The following is a 17,595-nucleotide window of genomic DNA, read 5'->3' as shown; positions in this document are numbered from 1 at the left end:
GACGGACAGCTGATCGTCCTCGCAGTGGCAGACCACGTGTAACAACACCTGCACAGGATCGGTACATCCGAACATCACACCTGCGGGACAGGTACAGGATGGCAACAACAAGTGCCCGAGTTACACCAGGAACGCACAATCCCTCCATCAGTGCTCAGACTGTCCGCAATAGGTTGAGAGAGGCTGGACTGAGGCCTGTTCTAAGGCAGGCCCCCACCAGACATCACTGGCAACAACGTCACCTATGGGCACAAACCCACAGTCGCTGGACCAGACAGGACTGGCAAAAAGTGCTCTTCACCGATGAGTCGCGTTTTTGTCTCACCAGGGGTGGTGGTCGGATTTGCGTTTATTGTTGAAGGAATTAGTGTTACACCGAGGCCTGTACTCTGGAGCGGGATCTATTTGGAGGAGGAGGATCGTCATGGTCTGGGGCGGTGTATCACAGCATCATTGGACTGAGCTTGTTGTCATTGCAGGCAATCTCAACACTCTGCGTTACAGGGAAGACATCCTCGTCCCTCATGTGGTACCCTTCCTGCAGGCTCATCCTGACATGACCCTCCAGCATGACAATGCCACCAGCCATTCTGCTCGTTCTGTGCGTGATTTCCTGCAAGACAGGAATATCAGTGTTCTGCCATGGTCAGCAAAGAGCCCGGATCTCAATCCCATTGAGCACGTCTGGGACCTGTTGGATCAGAGGGTGAGGGCTAGGGCCATTCACCCCAGAAGTGTCTGGGACCTGTTGGATCGGAGGGTGAGGGCTAGGGCCATTCCCCCCAGAAATGTCAGGGAACTTGCAGGTGCCTTGGTGGAAGAGTGGGGTAACATCTCACAGCAAGAAGTGGCAAATCTGGTGCAGTCCATGAGGAGGAGACGCACTGCAGTACTTAATGCAGCTGGTGGCCACACCAGATACTGACTGTTACTTTTGACCCCCCCCCTTTGTTCAGGGACACATTATTCCATTTCTGTTAGTCACATGTCTGTGGAACTTGTTCAGTTTATGTCTCAGTTGTTGAATATTGTTATGTTCATACAAATATTTACACGTGTTAAGTTTGCAGAAAATAAACACAGTTTACAGTGAGAGGACGTTTCTTTTTAGTTCTAAACTAGTAATTGAAGCGTGCTTCCCATTCGCCATTCAAATGCATAGTCACCGGAAGACAGGCTTCATCAGCGCGTGACACACCACTTTGCAACGAGCTGGATGCGTATGCATTTTTAAAAAACATTTAGCTTCTCAATTGTTTGAAACCTGAACATTTTACTACATATTATGATCAATGTTTCATCTTGCTTCAAAGTAGCCAATGCAAAATCCGACCCATATCTGTGGAGGCCATTATTTTATAAAGACTTCCATATGCCATTGAATCCAGTAGACCGTCATTGTAAATAAGAATTTGTTCTTTAATTAACTGACTTGCCCAGTTCAATAAAGGTTAATACAAATTGTTTTAAAACAGTAGCCGATTTCTCTCATGTTCTATTGGTTATCAACATTCTTTCCGTGTCATGCCAAATGCATGTCCGGCCGCAGCCTACAGTGCGCATTGCTGCACTAATAACGTTAAGAAATAGTGTATGAAGATTTTAAGCTAAACTTCCGGATCTGTTGCACCAGATGAATTGCTTTATAACCTTTTTCTTATGTAGCCTAGGCCTACTGGTTGTATGAATGTGGGAACTGTCCTACTGGTTGTATGAATGTGGGAACTGTCCTACTGGTTGTATGAATGTGGGAACTGGCCTACTGGTTGTATGAATGTGGGAACTGTCCTACTGGTTGTATGAATGTGGGAACTGGCCTACTGGTTGTATGAATGTGGGAACTGGCCTACTGGTTGTATGAATGTGGGAACTGGCCTACTGGTTGTATGAATGTGGGAACTGGCCTACTGGTTGTATGAATGTGGGAACTGGCCTACTGGTTGTATGAATGTGGGAACTGGCCTACTGGTTGTATGAATGTGGGAACTGGCCTACTGGTTGTATGAATGTGGGAACTGGCCTACTGGTTGTATGAATGTGGGAACTGGCCTACTGGTTGTATGAATGTGGGAACTGGCCTACTGGTTGTATGAATGTGGGAACTGGCCTACTGGTTGTATGAATGTGGGAACTGGCCTACTGGTTGTATGAATGTGGGAACTGTCCTACTGGTTGTATGAATGTGGGAACTGGCCTACTGGTTGTATGAATGTGGGAACTGGCCTACTGGTTGTATGAATGTGGGAACTGGCCTACTGGTTGTATGAATGTGGGAACTGTCCTACTGGTTGTATGAATGTGGGAACTGGCCTACTGGTTGTATGAATGTGGGAACTGGCCTACTGGTTGTATGAATGTGGGAACTGGGGCCTACTGGTTGTATGAATGTGGGAACTGGCCTACTGGTTGTATGAATGTGGGAACTGGCCTACTGGTTGTATGAATGTGGGAACTGGCCTACTGGTTGTATGAATGTGGGAACTGGCCTACTGGTTGTATGAATGTGGGAACTGGCCTACTGGTTGTATGAATGTGGGAACTGGCCTACTGGTTGTATGAATGTGGGAACTGGCCTACTGGTTGTATGAATGTGGGAACTGGCCTACTGGTTGTATGAATGTGGGAACTGTCCTACTGGTTGTATGAATGTGGGAACTGGCCTACTGGTTGTATGAATGTGGGAACTGGCCTACTGGTTGTATGAATGTGGGAACTGGCCTACTGGTTGTATGAATGTGGGAACTGGCCTACTGGTTGTATGAATGTGGGAACTGGCCTACTGGTTGTATGAATGTGGGAACTGGCCTACTGGTTGTATGAATGTGGGAACTGGCCTACTGGTTGTATGAATGTGGGAACTGGCCTACTGGTTGTATGAATGTGGGAACTGGCCTACTGGTTGTATGAATGTGGGAACTGGCCTACTGGTTGTATGAATGTGGGAACTGGCCTACTGGTTGTATGAATGTGGGAACTGGCCTACTGGTTGTATGAATGTGGGAACTGGCCTACTGGTTGTATGAATGTGGGAACTGGCCTACTGGTTGTATGAATGTGGGAACTGGCCTACTGGTTGTATGAATGTGGGAACTGGCCTACTGGTTGTATGAATGTGGGAACTGGCCTACTGGTTGTATGAATGTGGGAACTGGCCTACTGGTTGTATGAATGTGGGAACTGGCCTACTGGTTGTATGAATGTGGGAACTGGCCTACTGGTTGTATGAATGTGGGAACTGGCCTACTGGTTGTATGAATGTGGGAACTGGCCTACTGGTTGTATGAATGTGGGAACTGGCCTACTGGTTGTATGAATGTGGGAACTGGCCTACTGGTTGTATGAATGTGGGAACTGTCCTACTGGTTGTATGAATGTGGGAACTGGCCTACTGGTTGTATGAATGTGGGAACTGGCCTACTGGTTGTATGAATGTGGGAACTGGCCAACTGGTTGTATGAATGTGGGAACTGGCCTACTGGTTGTATGAATGTGGGAACTGGCCTACTGGTTGTATGAATGTGGGAACTGGCCTACTGGTTGTATGAATGTGGGAACTGGCCTACTGGTTGTATGAATGTGGGAACTGGCCTACTGGTTGTATGAATGTGGGAACTATCCTACTGGTTGTATGAATGTGGGAACTGTCCTACTGGTTGTATGAATGTGGGAACTGGCCAACTGGTTGTATGAATGTGGGAACTGGCCTACTGGTTGTATGAATGTGGGAACTGTCCTACTGGTTGTATGAATGTGGGAACTGTCCTACTGGTTGTATGAATGTGGGAACTGGCCTACTGGTTGTATGAATGTGGGAACTGGCCTACTGGTTGTATGAATGTGGGAACTGTCCTACTGGTTGTATGAATGTGGGAACTGTCCTACTGGTTGTATGAATGTGGGAACTGTCCTACTGGTTGTATGAATGTGGGAACTGTCCTACTGGTTGTATGAATGTGGGAACTGTCCTACTGGTTGTATGAATGTGGGAACTGTCCTACTGGTTGTATGAATGTGGGAACTGTCCTACTGGTTGTATGAATGTGGGAACTGTCCTACTGGTTGTACGAATGTGGGAACTGTCCTACTGGTTGTACGAATGTGGGAACTATCCTACTGGTTGTACGAATGTGGGAACTGTCCTACTGGTTGTACGAATGTGGGAACTGTCCTACTGGTTGTACGAATGTGGGAACTATCCTACTGGTTGTACGAATGTGGGAACTGTCCTACTGGTTGTACGAATGTGGGAACTGTCCTACTGGTTGTATGAATGTGGGAACTGTCCTACTGGTTGTATGAATGTGGGAACTGTCCTACTGGTTGTATGAATGTGGGAACTGTCCTACTGGTTGTATGAATGTGGGAACTATCCTACTGGTTGTATGAATGTGGGAACTATCCTACTGGTTGTATGAATGTGGGAACTATCCTCCCACAACTGTCCCAGGGTCTGTTTGGGCTATTTCTGTCTCTACAAACAGGAGCATCCATAAGGCTAGGGGAAGCTTAGCTAACTTCAATTGAATTGCCCTAACTGTCTAGCCTAATTAGCCTATTGCTGTCTATACAGAAATACATTCAAAATAGGCTACTATTCACACTATCATCGTAGGGACAACTTCGTTTTTATTGATCTGTTGGTCAGTGTCACCCTGTAATTTGTCGGATTAAATCAAGAGTTGATGATTTTGTGTGTAGAGGACATGAATACTGAGAATAAGGAGAACCAGATGGATGGATATAACAGTGAACAGCCAGGAACCAGGAGGAAACATTGTGGTAAGTGTGTGTGTGTGTGTGTGTGTGTGTGTGTGTGTGTGTGTGTGTGTGTGTGTGTGTGTGTGTGTGTAAAAGATAGGCATGTATTATTGTCGTATTGAATATATCACCGTTTACGCCTGTATCTAGTAGCTGGCTGGTTGCTTAGTGACATGTACTGTATTATTAGGTGCCAGTCATTGTCATTCTATCTTAATGCACCTCTCTGCCTGGTGAATACCAACACACACACACACACACACACTGTGTTACGGCTCCTTAGAAGTAAAGCCTGCTTCCACCTCTCTGAATGGTGAATACCAACACACACACACACTGTGTTACGGCTCCTTAGAAGTAAAGCCTGCTTCCACCTCTCTGAATGGTGAATACCAACACACAGACACTGTGTTACGGCTCCTTAGAAGTAAAGCCTGCTTCCACCTCTCTGAATGGTGAATACCAACACACACACACACTGTGTTACGGCTCCTTAGAAGTAAAGCCTGCTTCCACCTCTCTGAATGGTGAGTCAATCCAATTCAATCTAATTTAACTCAAAATGTATTGACAGTCAGATGGGCTGCATAACAGATGTGACCATAGAACATGATAGAGGACTCTAGTGCCCAAAAGCTTGTTTTAGCATGGACAGTGTCATTGAGGACCATTATGAAGTAGCCAATTGGGTGGGACTTCCTATGGGTTAAAGAAGGATGACAGAATTCCATCCAGGTCATCAGGAGGGATCAGCCAATGAATTCTACTCTTGAGCAAACATTCCATAACTGCAGGTGGCAGGAAATTGACAACTTTGACTTTATACCAGTTCAGATAACACCCTCCAGGGGGCAGTATGCACCCTTTCAGTTTGTTTGTTACCAACTCGCGGAAACAGTAGAAAAAGAAAATGGAGTACTTCAGAATGGAGATGGCCTCAATGGCGCTGGCTGTGCACTCACAGACACCATAACGGGACAGATACAAAGATGACTCCTCTATCATTCTCTATGTTTGAAACTGAGTGGCATCGTCAGAGTTGTCGGTGGTAATTCCGTCCATCCAGCATCCCTCCAGGTACACACACGCATACAAACACACACACACTCAGGCATACAAACACACACACACACATACAGGCATACAAACACATACACACAGGCATACAAACACACACACACACACACACACACAAACAAACAAACACACACTTAGGAGAAATGAAAGATCTAAGGTCCCCAGGACGTAGATAATTAGAGCTGCAGAACAACGCCGTGTCCATGACCGATTCCGCCAGGAAGTCAATTATCATCCACCGCCACTGCGGGCTTCATCGGGCTTCATCGGGCTTCATCGGGCTTCAACGGCCTTCATCGGGCTTCAACAGGCTTCATCGGGCTTTATAAGCTAAGGCACTGTAGTATTTAGAGACAACGTTTTCCTGAACATGTGGCCAGATCCACACTGGAAGTACACCAGCTTTTTATTGTCCAGTTTTTCTTCAGATTTGGTCAATTGTTCAGGAGAATTCAGGGTACTAAATCAAATCAAATGTATTTATATAGCCATTCTTACATCAGCTGATATCTCAAAGTGCTGTACAGAAACACAGCCTAAAACCCCAAAACAGCAAGCAATGCAGGTGTAGAAGCACGGTATTATACTACAGTATTATACTACAGTATTATACTACAGTATTATACTACAGTATTATACCACTGCAGTCAAGATAAAAAAAACATTTTCTTAAATATCAGATCTGGCATTAGATAACCCGATCAACATAACTCCCAATCCAAACATTACAGCATCCATATTCTGAAGTCACCTCAAAAATTTGACTGTAATGACAGAGGGACTTTTGTCTGAGCTGCGGGAGTTGTGTCACAGCAACAGTAGTTCACTTCCTAATATGGATGACTTACTATATACTCTACAAGCCCAGCAGTGTTTCAACTCTAGGGGACTTCCTAATATGGATGCCTTACTATATACTCTACAAGCCCAGCAGTGTTTCAGCTCCAGGGGACTTCCTAATATGGACACCTTACTATACACTCTACAAGCCCAGCAGTGTTTCAGCTCTAGGGGACTTCCTAATACTATACACTCTACAAGCCCAGCAGGCTCTCTATGGACCCAGACTGACAGTATAGAGAGGCTCTCTATGGACCCGGGCAGACAGTATAGAGAGGCTATCTATGGACCCAGACTGACAGGATAGAGAGGCTCTCTATGAACCCAGACTGACAGGATAGAGAGACTCTATGGACCCAGGCAGACAGTATAGAGAGGCTCTCTATGGACCCAGACTGACAGGATAGAGAGACTCTCTATGAACCCACACTGACAGGATAGAGAGGCTCTCTATGGACCCAGACTGACAGGATAGAGAGGCTCTCTATGGACCCAGACTGACAGGATAGAGAGGCTCTCTATGGACCCAGACTGACAGGATAGAGGCTCTCTATGGACCCAGACTGACAGGATAGAGAGACTCTCTATGAACCCAGACTGACAGGATAGAGAGACTCTCTATGAACCCAGACTGACAGGATAGAGAGGCTCTCTATGGACCCAGACTGACAGGATAGAGAGACTCTCTATGGGCCCAGACTGACAGGATAGAGAGACTCTCTATGGACCCAGACTGACAGTATAGAGAGGCTCTCTATGGACCCAGACTGACAGTATAGAGAGGCTCTCTATGGACCCAGACTGACAGGATAGAGAGGCTCTCTATGGACCCAGACTGACAGGATAGAGAGGTTCTCTATGAACCCAGACTGACAGGATAGAGAGGCTCTCTATGAACCCAGACTGACAGGATAGAGAGACTCTCTATGAACCCAGACTGACAGGATAGAGAGGCTCTCTATGAACCCAGGCTGACAGGATAGAGAGACTCTCTATGAACCCAGACTGACAGGATAGAGAGACTCTCTATGAACCCAGACTGACAGGATAGAGAGAATCTCTATGAACCCAGACTGACAGGATAGAGAGGCTCTCTATGAACCCAGACTGACAGGATAGAGAGGATCTCTATGAACCCAGACTGACAGGATAGAGAGGATCTCTATGAACCCAGACTGACAGGATAGAGAGACTCTCTATGGACCCAGACTGACAGGATAGAGAGGATCTCTATGAACCCAGACTGACAGGATAGAGAGACTCTCTATGAACCCAGACTGACAGGATAGAGAGACTCTCTATGAACCCAGACTGACAGGATAGAGAGGCTCTCTATGGACCCAGACTGACAGGATAGAGGCTCTCTATGGACCCAGACTGACAGGATAGAGATACTCTCTATGAACCCAGACTGACAGGATGGAGAGACTCTCTATGAACCCAGACTGACAGGATAGAGAGGCTCTCTATGGACCCAGACTGACAGGATAGAGAGACTCTCTATGGGCCCAGACTGACAGGATAGAGAGACTCTCTATGGACCCAGACTGGCAGTATAGAGAGGCTCTCTATGGACCCAGACTGACAGGATAGAGAGGCTCTCTATGGACCCAGACTGACAGGATAGAGAGGCTCTCTATGAACCCAGACTGACAGGATAGAGAGGCTCTCTATGAACCCAGACTGACAGGATAGAGAGACTCTCTATGAACCCAGACTGACAGGATAGAGAGGCTCTCTATGAACCCAGGCTGACAGGATAGAGAGACTCTCTATGAACCCAGACTGACAGGATAGAGAGACTCTCTATGAACCCAGACTGACAGGATAGAGAGAATCTCTATGAACCCAGACTGACAGGATAGAGAGGCTCTCTATGAACCCAGACTGACAGGATAGAGAGGATCTCTATGAACCCAGACTGACAGGATAGAGAGGATCTCTATGAACCCAGACTGACAGGATAGAGAGACTCTCTATGGACCCAGACTGACAGGATAGAGAGACTCTCTATGGACCCAGACTGACAGGATAGAGAGGCTCTCTATGGACCCAGACTGACAGGATAGAGAGGCTCTCTATGAACCCAGACTGACAGGATAGAGAGGCTCTCTATGGACCCAGACTGACAGGATAGAGAGACTCTCTATGGACCCAGACTGACAGGATAGAGAGACTCTCTATGAACACAGGCTGACAGGATAGAGAGACTCTCTATGAACCCAGACTGACAGGATAGAGAGACTCTCTATGAACCCAGACTGACAGGATAGAGAGAATCACCTATGAACCCAGACTGACAGGATAGAGAGGCTCTCTATGAACCCAGACTGACAGGATAGAGAGGATCTCTATGAACCCAGACTGACAGGATCTCTATGAACCCAGACTGACAGGATAGAGAGACTCTCTATGGACCCAGACTGACAGGATAGAGAGACTCTCTATGGACCCAGACTGACAGGATAGAGAGGCTCTCTATGGACCCAGACTGACAGGATAGAGAGGCTCTCTATGAACCCAGACTGACAGGATAGAGAGGCTCTCTATGGACCCAGACTGACAGGATAGAGAGACTCTCTATGGACCCAGACTGACAGGATAGAGAGACTCTCTATGAACCCAGACTGGCAGGATAGAGAGACTCTCTATGAACCCAGACTGACAGGATAGAGAGACTCTCTATGAACCCAGACTGACAGGATAGAGAGACTCTCTATGAACCCAGACTGACAGGATAGAGAGACTCTCTATGAACCCAGACTGACAGGATAGAGAGACTCTCTATGAACCCAGACTGACAGGATAGAGAGACTCTCTATGAACCCGGGCTAACTACGGCTGAAAAACCTGACAAGCTACACTGAGCAAAAATATAAACACAAGATGTAAAGTGTTTGTCTAATGTGTCACAAGCTGAAATAAAATAGCCCAAAAATGCACAAACATTTCTCACAAATTTTTGCACACAATTGTTTTTACATCCCTTTCAGTGAACATTTCTCCTTTGCCAAGATAATCCATCCACCACATGATCATTACACAGGTGCACCTTGTGCTGGGGACAATAAAAGGCCACTGTAAATTGTGCAGTTTTGTCACTCAACACAATGCCACAGATGTCTGAAGTTTTGCCAGAGCATTGAATGTTCATTTCTCTACCATAATCCACCTTTAGAGCATTTGGCAGTACGTCCAACTACGTCCAACCTCACAACCACAGACCACGTGTACGAAGTCGTGTGGGCGAGCGGTTTGCTGATGTCAACGTTGTGAACAGAGTGCCCCCTGGCGGTGGTGGGTTTATGGTATGGGCAGGCAGGCATAAGCTACGGAAAACGAACACAATTGCATTTTATCGACGTCAATTTGAATGCACAGAGATACCATGACGAGATCCTGAGGCCCATTGTCGTGTTTTTCATCCGTCGCCATCACCTCAGGTTTCAGCATGATAATGCACTGCCCCATGTCGCAAGGATCTGTACATGTCCCAGTTCTTCCATGGCCTGCAAACTCACCAGACATGTCACCCATTGAGCATGTTTGGGATGCTCTGGATCGATGTGTTCGACAGCATGTTTCAGATCCCACCAATATCTAACTTCACACAGCCATTGAAGAGGAGTGGGACAACATTCCACAGGCCACCACCAACAGTCTGATCAACTCTATGTGAAGGAGATGTATCGTGCTACATGAGGCAAATGGTGATCACACCAGATACTGACTGTTTTCAAAGCCACGCCACTACTTTTAATTAAGGTATCTGTGCGTTGGACTAGTAACCGAAAGGTTGCAAGTTCGAATCCCCGAGCTGACAAGGTACAAATCTGTCGTTCTGCCCCTGGTTTTAAGAGTTTTTTTGTAATTGTCTCTTAGCTCTGCAGCGCTGTAGTAAATGCAGGCTCACAGACCATATCTGGGAGGAGTAAATAGTTGTTTTTGATTTTCAATACACACGGTGGAAATAGGACTGTGGGCTTTCTGAGGAAAAACAAATCGAGCGATTGAGGTGAAGAAGTGAAATGAAGCCACACAGAAACAAACTCTGGGACTCAAATGATAGTAGGAAAACATACAGCATCTTTTTCTCTCTGCTCTTTCCCCCCCATCTGAGGGAAATACGACAGGGAAGCTTCCTGCGCCACGGTGGAGCTCCAATCATCCAGTCTCCTGCGGTACTGTCACTACAATCAATTTCTCCCGACGTGCGGGAGAGACGAGGGAGGGAGGGAGGGAGGGAGGGAGGGAGGGAGGGAGGGAGGGAAAATGAGAAGCTGAGTCTTTCACGTTGCCTTGTAAAGTAGGGCAGGAGTGTAGTCACGTGTGTGTGTGTGTGAGAGAGTGTGCAGAGAGGCACCACAGTGACGCGTGATTGGGTAGAGGGGAGGGTGACGCCATCATCCATGGTTGATGGATTGATGCTTGCATCATGCAAGGCTGGATTGGGTTGAGTTGGAGACTCTTGCTATCGCTATGGTTGCGATGAGTCATGGTAGACACCAAAGGTTCCGGCAGCCACCAAGGGCAAAATCTACATTGATTCTTACATTTGATATTGAATTTGCAACCTTTGATTTGGCATCAAAGTCAATGTATTTTCTTAGCAGAACTGACTTATTCATTGGCCCTTTATTCATTGGAGTCTCAAACGGCACCCTATTCCCTACATGGTGCACTACTTTAGACAGGCTCTGGCCAAAAGTAGTGCACTAGGCAACAGGGTGTAATTTGGGAGCCGTTGTGTCCTCCGTCGTCAGAAGATCAATCAAACGGAGAAAAGAACCCCCAAAATGCCCCATAATGGAGGAAACGGAGAACTGTGATCAAAAGAATCCATTATATTGGTTCCTTTGACCCCGCCCACTCACGGCATGTCACACGGTCGTGGGCACATTCAAAGCTCCGTAAAATCCTAACCTGGGACGTGTGTTCAAACACAATGCTATGACTAGGGTAACAGCTGTTGCCATTCCTAAAGGGTGTGAATAAAAAAGCTAAGGAGGCAAAAGACTGACACAAACAGTGGTACTACTACAGCTTAGTGGTTCAAGGGTTAAAGGTCACTGAGAAGAAACACACTCCTTCTTTTCTCACCATAGTGTCCAGTTAAAATCTAGTGCAGTCAGTGGGCGGGACTATTGCCCATCTACATATTAAGGACACCTGTCTCAGCCAATGGGTGGTTTCTATGGCGTTTGATTGACAGCTGTCCATCACACTCACCGGCGGCGCAGTCCTCCTCGTCCGACCCGTTCTCGCAGTCCCGCTCGCCATCGCATCGCCACGACAACGAGACACACTTGTTGGTGGAGCCGCCGCAGTCAAACTTCTCCGAAGGACACGTCTGCTTGCCTGGAGGGGAGAAAGGGAGAGTATGTTCCATTCCAACACGTTGTACCCTTCTCTGCTGCCCTCACTCACTCCACAGATCTGAGAGGCTTGGGTAGGTAGGAAGGGTTTAGGGTCTATTGACTAGGGCGTATAGAAGGATTTAGGGTCTAACAGACTAGTGTGTATAGAAGGGTTTAGTGTCTAACAGACTAGGGTGTATAGAAGGGTTTAGGGTCTAACAGACTAGGGTGTATAGAAGGGTTTAGGGTCTAATAGACTAGGGTGTATAGAAGGGTTTAGGGTCTAACAGACTAGTGTGTATAGAAGGGTTTAGGGTCTAACAGACTAGTGTGTATAGAAGGGTCTCTTGTCCTGATGTGTGTTTTAACATATATATATATTATTGATTAATCCCAGCCCCCGTAAGAGGCCTTTTGCCTTATGGAGGCACTCATTGTAAATAAGATTTTTTTCTTAACTGACTTCTCTAGTTAAATAAAGGTTAAATTAAATAAAGATGCTGTTCTCTCAACCCTGAATAGACAAGGCAGGAACAACACAGCAGATGTACCAGTTGGCAGCAGAGAACAACATCTTATTCTGAGAGAACCCAGTTCACTAACCACAACAGTGGTGAAGAGAACCCAGCTCACTAACCACAACAGTGAAGAGAACCCAGCTCACTAACCACAACAGTGGTGAAGAGAACCCAGCTCACTAGCCACAACAGTGAAGAGAACCCAGCTCACTAACCACAACAGTGGTGAAGAGAACCCAGCTCACTAACCACAACAGTGAAGAGAACCCAGCTCACTAACCACAACAGTGAAGAGAACCCAGCTCACTAACCACAACAGTGAAGAGAACCCAGCTCACTAACCACAACAGTAAAGAGAACCCAGCTCACTAACCACAACAGTAAAGAGAACCCAGCTCACTAACCACAACAGTGGTGAAGAGAACCCAGCTCACTAACCACAACAGTAAAGAGAACCCAGCTCACTAACCACAACAGTGGTGAAGAGAACCCAGCTCACTAACCACAACAGTGAAGAGAACCCAGCTCACTAACCACAGCAGTGAAGAGAACCCAGCTCACTAACCACAGCAGTGAAGAGAACCCAGCTCACTAACCACAACAGTGGTGAAGAGAACCCAGCTCACTAACCACAACAGTGAAGAGAACCCAGCTCACTAACCACAGCAGTGAAGAGAACCCAGCTCACTAACCACAACAGTGGTGAAGAGAACCCAGCTCACTAACCACAACAGTGAAGAGAACCCAGCTCACTAACCACAGCAGTGAAGAGAACCCAGCTCACTAACCACAACAGTGGTGAAGAGAACCCAGCTCACTAACCACAACAGTGGTGAAGAGAACCCAGCTCACTAACCACAACAGTGGTGAAGAGAACCCAGCTCACTAACCACAGCAGTGGTAAAGAGAGAGAGAAAGAGAGAGAGAGAAAGAAAGGGAGAGAGAAAGGGGGAGAGAGAGAGAGAGAGAGAGAGAGAGAGAGAGAGAGAGAGAGAGGTAGAAAGAGTGAGGGAGAGAGAGAAAGAAAGGGAGAGAGAGAGAGAGAAAGAAAGGGAGAGAGAGAGAGGGAGAGAGAGAGAGAGAGAAAAAGGGAGAGAGCAAGAGAGAGAGCGAGAGAGAAAGAAAGGGAGAGAGAGAGAAAGAAAGGGAGAGAGAAAGAGGGAGAGAGAGAGAGAAAGAGGGAGAGAGCAAGAGAGCGAGAGAGAGGTAGAAAGAGTGAGGGAGAGAGAGAGAAAGTGTGAAAATAGCTACCCTATCCTCTAACCGATGACCCTTTCATTAACTACACACTTAATCCCCCTCCGTCGATAACAAGGGAATCAAATACCAACCGTGTGCTCAAGTCGCTCGACACTAAGACAACGTAGTGATTGATTCGATTATGCTAACTAGGGACTTCCACAAGCTGTCGCTATAGTTGTGGCTAATGTGTTTTGTTCGAGAAAGGGGCCCTAAAGGCCAAATAAAAGCCCATTTGTCAGAGGCAGAGTGACATTTGCGTCGCAGTTGTTTACCGGTGGAGTGACAAATGAAGACTCAACATCTCGACTTTTATGACACAGGAACTAACAGGGATTACGACATTTGTGGTACAATTGTTGGCTCACTGACACTGAAGTTTCTATGATGTGAGTTTCTATGACGTGAGTTTCTATGATGTGAGATTCTATGACGTGAGTTTCTATGACGTGAGTTTCTATGACGTGAGATTCTATGACGTGAGTTTCTATGATGTGAGTTCCTTGTTTTGATCTGTATGGCCTCACCTGTAAGTGCAGGTTACTGACAAAAGAATGGAAACACTTGAATAAATGAGCAATACAAACTTTATTGAAAGCAGGTGCTTCCACACAGTGTGTAGTGAGTTAATTAAGCATTTCACCATTAAAAAAAAAAGGAAATTGTAACCAGAGTTGGGTTCAAAATAGTATTTGTGTTTTTCCTTAAACACTTTCGCTGCGCTTGATTGAGTTTGCCTGGCGCAATGGAGCTAATAGAATAGTTCCAAAAGTGCAAACCCTGGACCATTTGGCGCTCAGGGAGGCTCAATCAAGCACTTCAAATATTGGGGGGGAAAACAAATACTATTTGAACCCAGGTCTACACTACAGCCCTACAAGGCAGCCAGAGAGTCAGTCAATGGGTCGTACTGCCTGGTGGTAGGGAGGTTGAGAGAGTAACTTGGCCCAGGTAGCTGAGCAGAAGAAATGGCACCAAACACTCAGACGACACACACACTAAGTCACGAGCAGATTTACTGCTTAATTAAGCTGGGCTAGCGTAGCCATGTCCCTCTCTGTGAATTATGGGTCAGGTACAGGAACGCTAGCTAAGCTACAGAGAGCATATCAGCCAGAGTTAGCTACCACGGCTAGCATTCTACTGTATCTACTGTAGCTTAATTAAGCTGGGCTAGCGTAGCCACGTCCCTCTCTGAGAATTATGTGTCAGGTACAAGAACGCTAGCTAAGCTACAGTATCAGCCTGCAACGTTTCCTACCATTAGCATAACTAGCGTTAGCATACGACTGTATTCATGGCTCATGCAGCTTACTCACAGTGAATAAGGCATTGTTGTTTACCACAATATGTGTATGGTCTGGGTTCAAATGCAGGTCGTCATGGGGGATGTGGCATGAATCAGTACACGTGAAGACACGTTATTATGATGCTAATACATTGGCACTGATGAGTACAGTACACATGAGCAGTGAACTGTGAAAACATGTTACTCACAGCTAATGTGAAGTAAGCAATAAAAAGAAAGAAATGCGCACGCACGCACACACAAACACACACACACACACGCACACACGCACACAGACAACCCCTCTACACACACACACAGACAACCCCTCTACACACACACACACAGACAGACAAACCCTCTACACACACACACAGACAACCCCTCTACACACACACACACAGACAGACAAACCCTCTACACACACACACAGACAGACAAACCCTCACACACACACACACACAGACAGACAACCCCTCTACACACACACACAGACAACCCCTCTACACACACACACACAGACAGACAAACCCTCTACACACACACAGACAACCCCTCTACACACACACACAGACAACCCCTCTACACACACACACAGAGACAGACAGACAAACCCTCTACACACACACAGACAACCCCTCTACACACACACACAGACAACCCCTCTACACACACACACAGAGACAGACAGACAACCCCTCTACACACACACACACACACACCCTCTACACACACAGAGACAGACAGACAGACCTCTACACACACACACAGACAGACAACCCCTCTACACACACACACACAGAGACAGACAGACAGACAACCCCTCTACACACACACGCACACCCCCCCCCCCCCCCCCCACACACACACACACAGACAGACAGACAACCCCTCTACACACACACACACACACACACACACACAATCCCAATGAAATACACATCTTTGCATAACTAAAATCTTCTCCGTTATTCAGCCAGTCATTCTCATTACCTCATTCCCTCTAACAGGTTAAAGCTCAATATCTACAAAGAGACAACTGTCTGAGGCTGTTTTCATTAACCTCCCCTCCTCCTCCTCATACAACTATCCATAATCCTGTGTCATTCAACATCTAAAATGGACCAACATGGTTTTATTAAATCAGATGTCTGTCAATAGAGAGTATGTGTATCGTCAGGTATCAAAGGCTTCTTTCGGAAAAGCTGCACCAAAGCTTATACTGTTTGCTATCTTTCCTGCAGCTGCACAGAGCTGTCACTCTAAAATGTCTGCTGCATGTGTCACATCATATGGAAATAACAATTTGTTCTTAACTGACTTGCCTAGTTCAACAAAGGATACATTTAAAAAATTTAAAAAATTAAATCAAGCAATGATGGATATTACCAACAGCCGGTGCTTGAAGTAGAATTAAAAGGCACTGGCACTAATTTTATGTGCCGGGACTCATTACAATGTTACAGTACCAGTTTTCATATTTGAGAATTAATATTCTGTAAGAGGTGCAAGTACTCCAGTAGAAAATGTGAGGTGCCTGTACTCTGTGCTCTGTGTACTCTGTGCTCTGTGTACTCTGTGTATTCTGTGTATTCTGTGTACTCGGCCCTGTCTAAAAGCCTCACCCTCTTTTTCAGGCCCAATTCAAGAACTGCCAACAGTCATCTTGAACCGAGTTCAAGTTACACATTTTAGCCAATGGTGATTCATCCTGTCTGTAAAACTGAAATGTTATAGATTCCGTGATACTAATGTAAAGGTCAGGTTAAAGGTTAAATTTCAAATCAGGCTGTAAAGCTGAACTTCCTGGATGTGGAACTGAATAGAGATATGAAGAGAAATGGGAGTCCATTCTGCTGTTCTGACATGGGAGTCCTCCTCACTGTTCTGACATGGGAGTCCTTTCTGCTGTTCTGACATGGGAGTCCTCCTCACTGTTCTGACATGGGAGTCCTCCTCACTGTTCTGACATGGGAGTCCTTTCTGCTGTTCTGACATGGGAGTCCTCCTCACTGTTCTGACATGGGAGTCCTCCTCACTGTTCTGACATGGGAGTCCTCCTCACTGTTCTGACATGGGAGTCCTCCTCACTGTTCTGACATGGGAGTCCTCCTCACTGTTCTGACATGGGAGTCCTCCTCACTGTTCTGACATGGGAGTCCTCCTCACTGTTCTGACATGGGAGTCCTTTCTGCTGTTCTGACATGGGAGTCCTCCTCACTGTTCTGACATGTGAGTCCTCCTCGCTGTTCTGACATGGGAGTCCTCCTCACTGTTCTGACATGGGAGTCCTCCTCACTGTTCTGACATGGGAGTCCTCCTCACTGTTCTGACATGGGAGTCCTTTTTAATGTTCTGGAACAGTGAACACGAGAACAGATCAATATTTCTACAGTAATAAATACACAGATACAATGGTATCTGTTGATCCTCTGTAATTCCACTATACATCACTAGGAAAACTATTTCAAGTGAATCTCCACAGAGAGCCATTTATTTTTCAGTACTTTTGAGTAAC

At 46.3% G+C, this 17,595-nt stretch overlaps 1 protein-coding gene across 1 annotated transcript in view; it reads right to left on the bottom strand.

Annotated features, from left to right (window-relative positions):
* The window catches only part of LOC139377244 (low-density lipoprotein receptor-related protein 8-like), a 166,253-nt gene that overhangs the window by 69,638 nt on the left and 79,020 nt on the right, over positions 1-17,595 (bottom strand). The window contains exon 4 of the mRNA XM_071120250.1: positions 11,905-12,033. Within this exon, the coding sequence (XP_070976351.1) occupies positions 11,905-12,033 (129 nt within the window). The remainder of the gene's footprint in view (positions 1-11,904; positions 12,034-17,595) is intronic.

This window comes from Oncorhynchus clarkii, chromosome 20 (genome assembly GCF_045791955.1).
Source record: "Oncorhynchus clarkii lewisi isolate Uvic-CL-2024 chromosome 20, UVic_Ocla_1.0, whole genome shotgun sequence".
NCBI lineage: Eukaryota > Metazoa > Chordata > Actinopteri > Salmoniformes > Salmonidae > Oncorhynchus > Oncorhynchus clarkii.
Note: the sequence above shows the minus strand (reverse complement) of the source record. Positions and strands in the feature narration are given on the sequence as shown.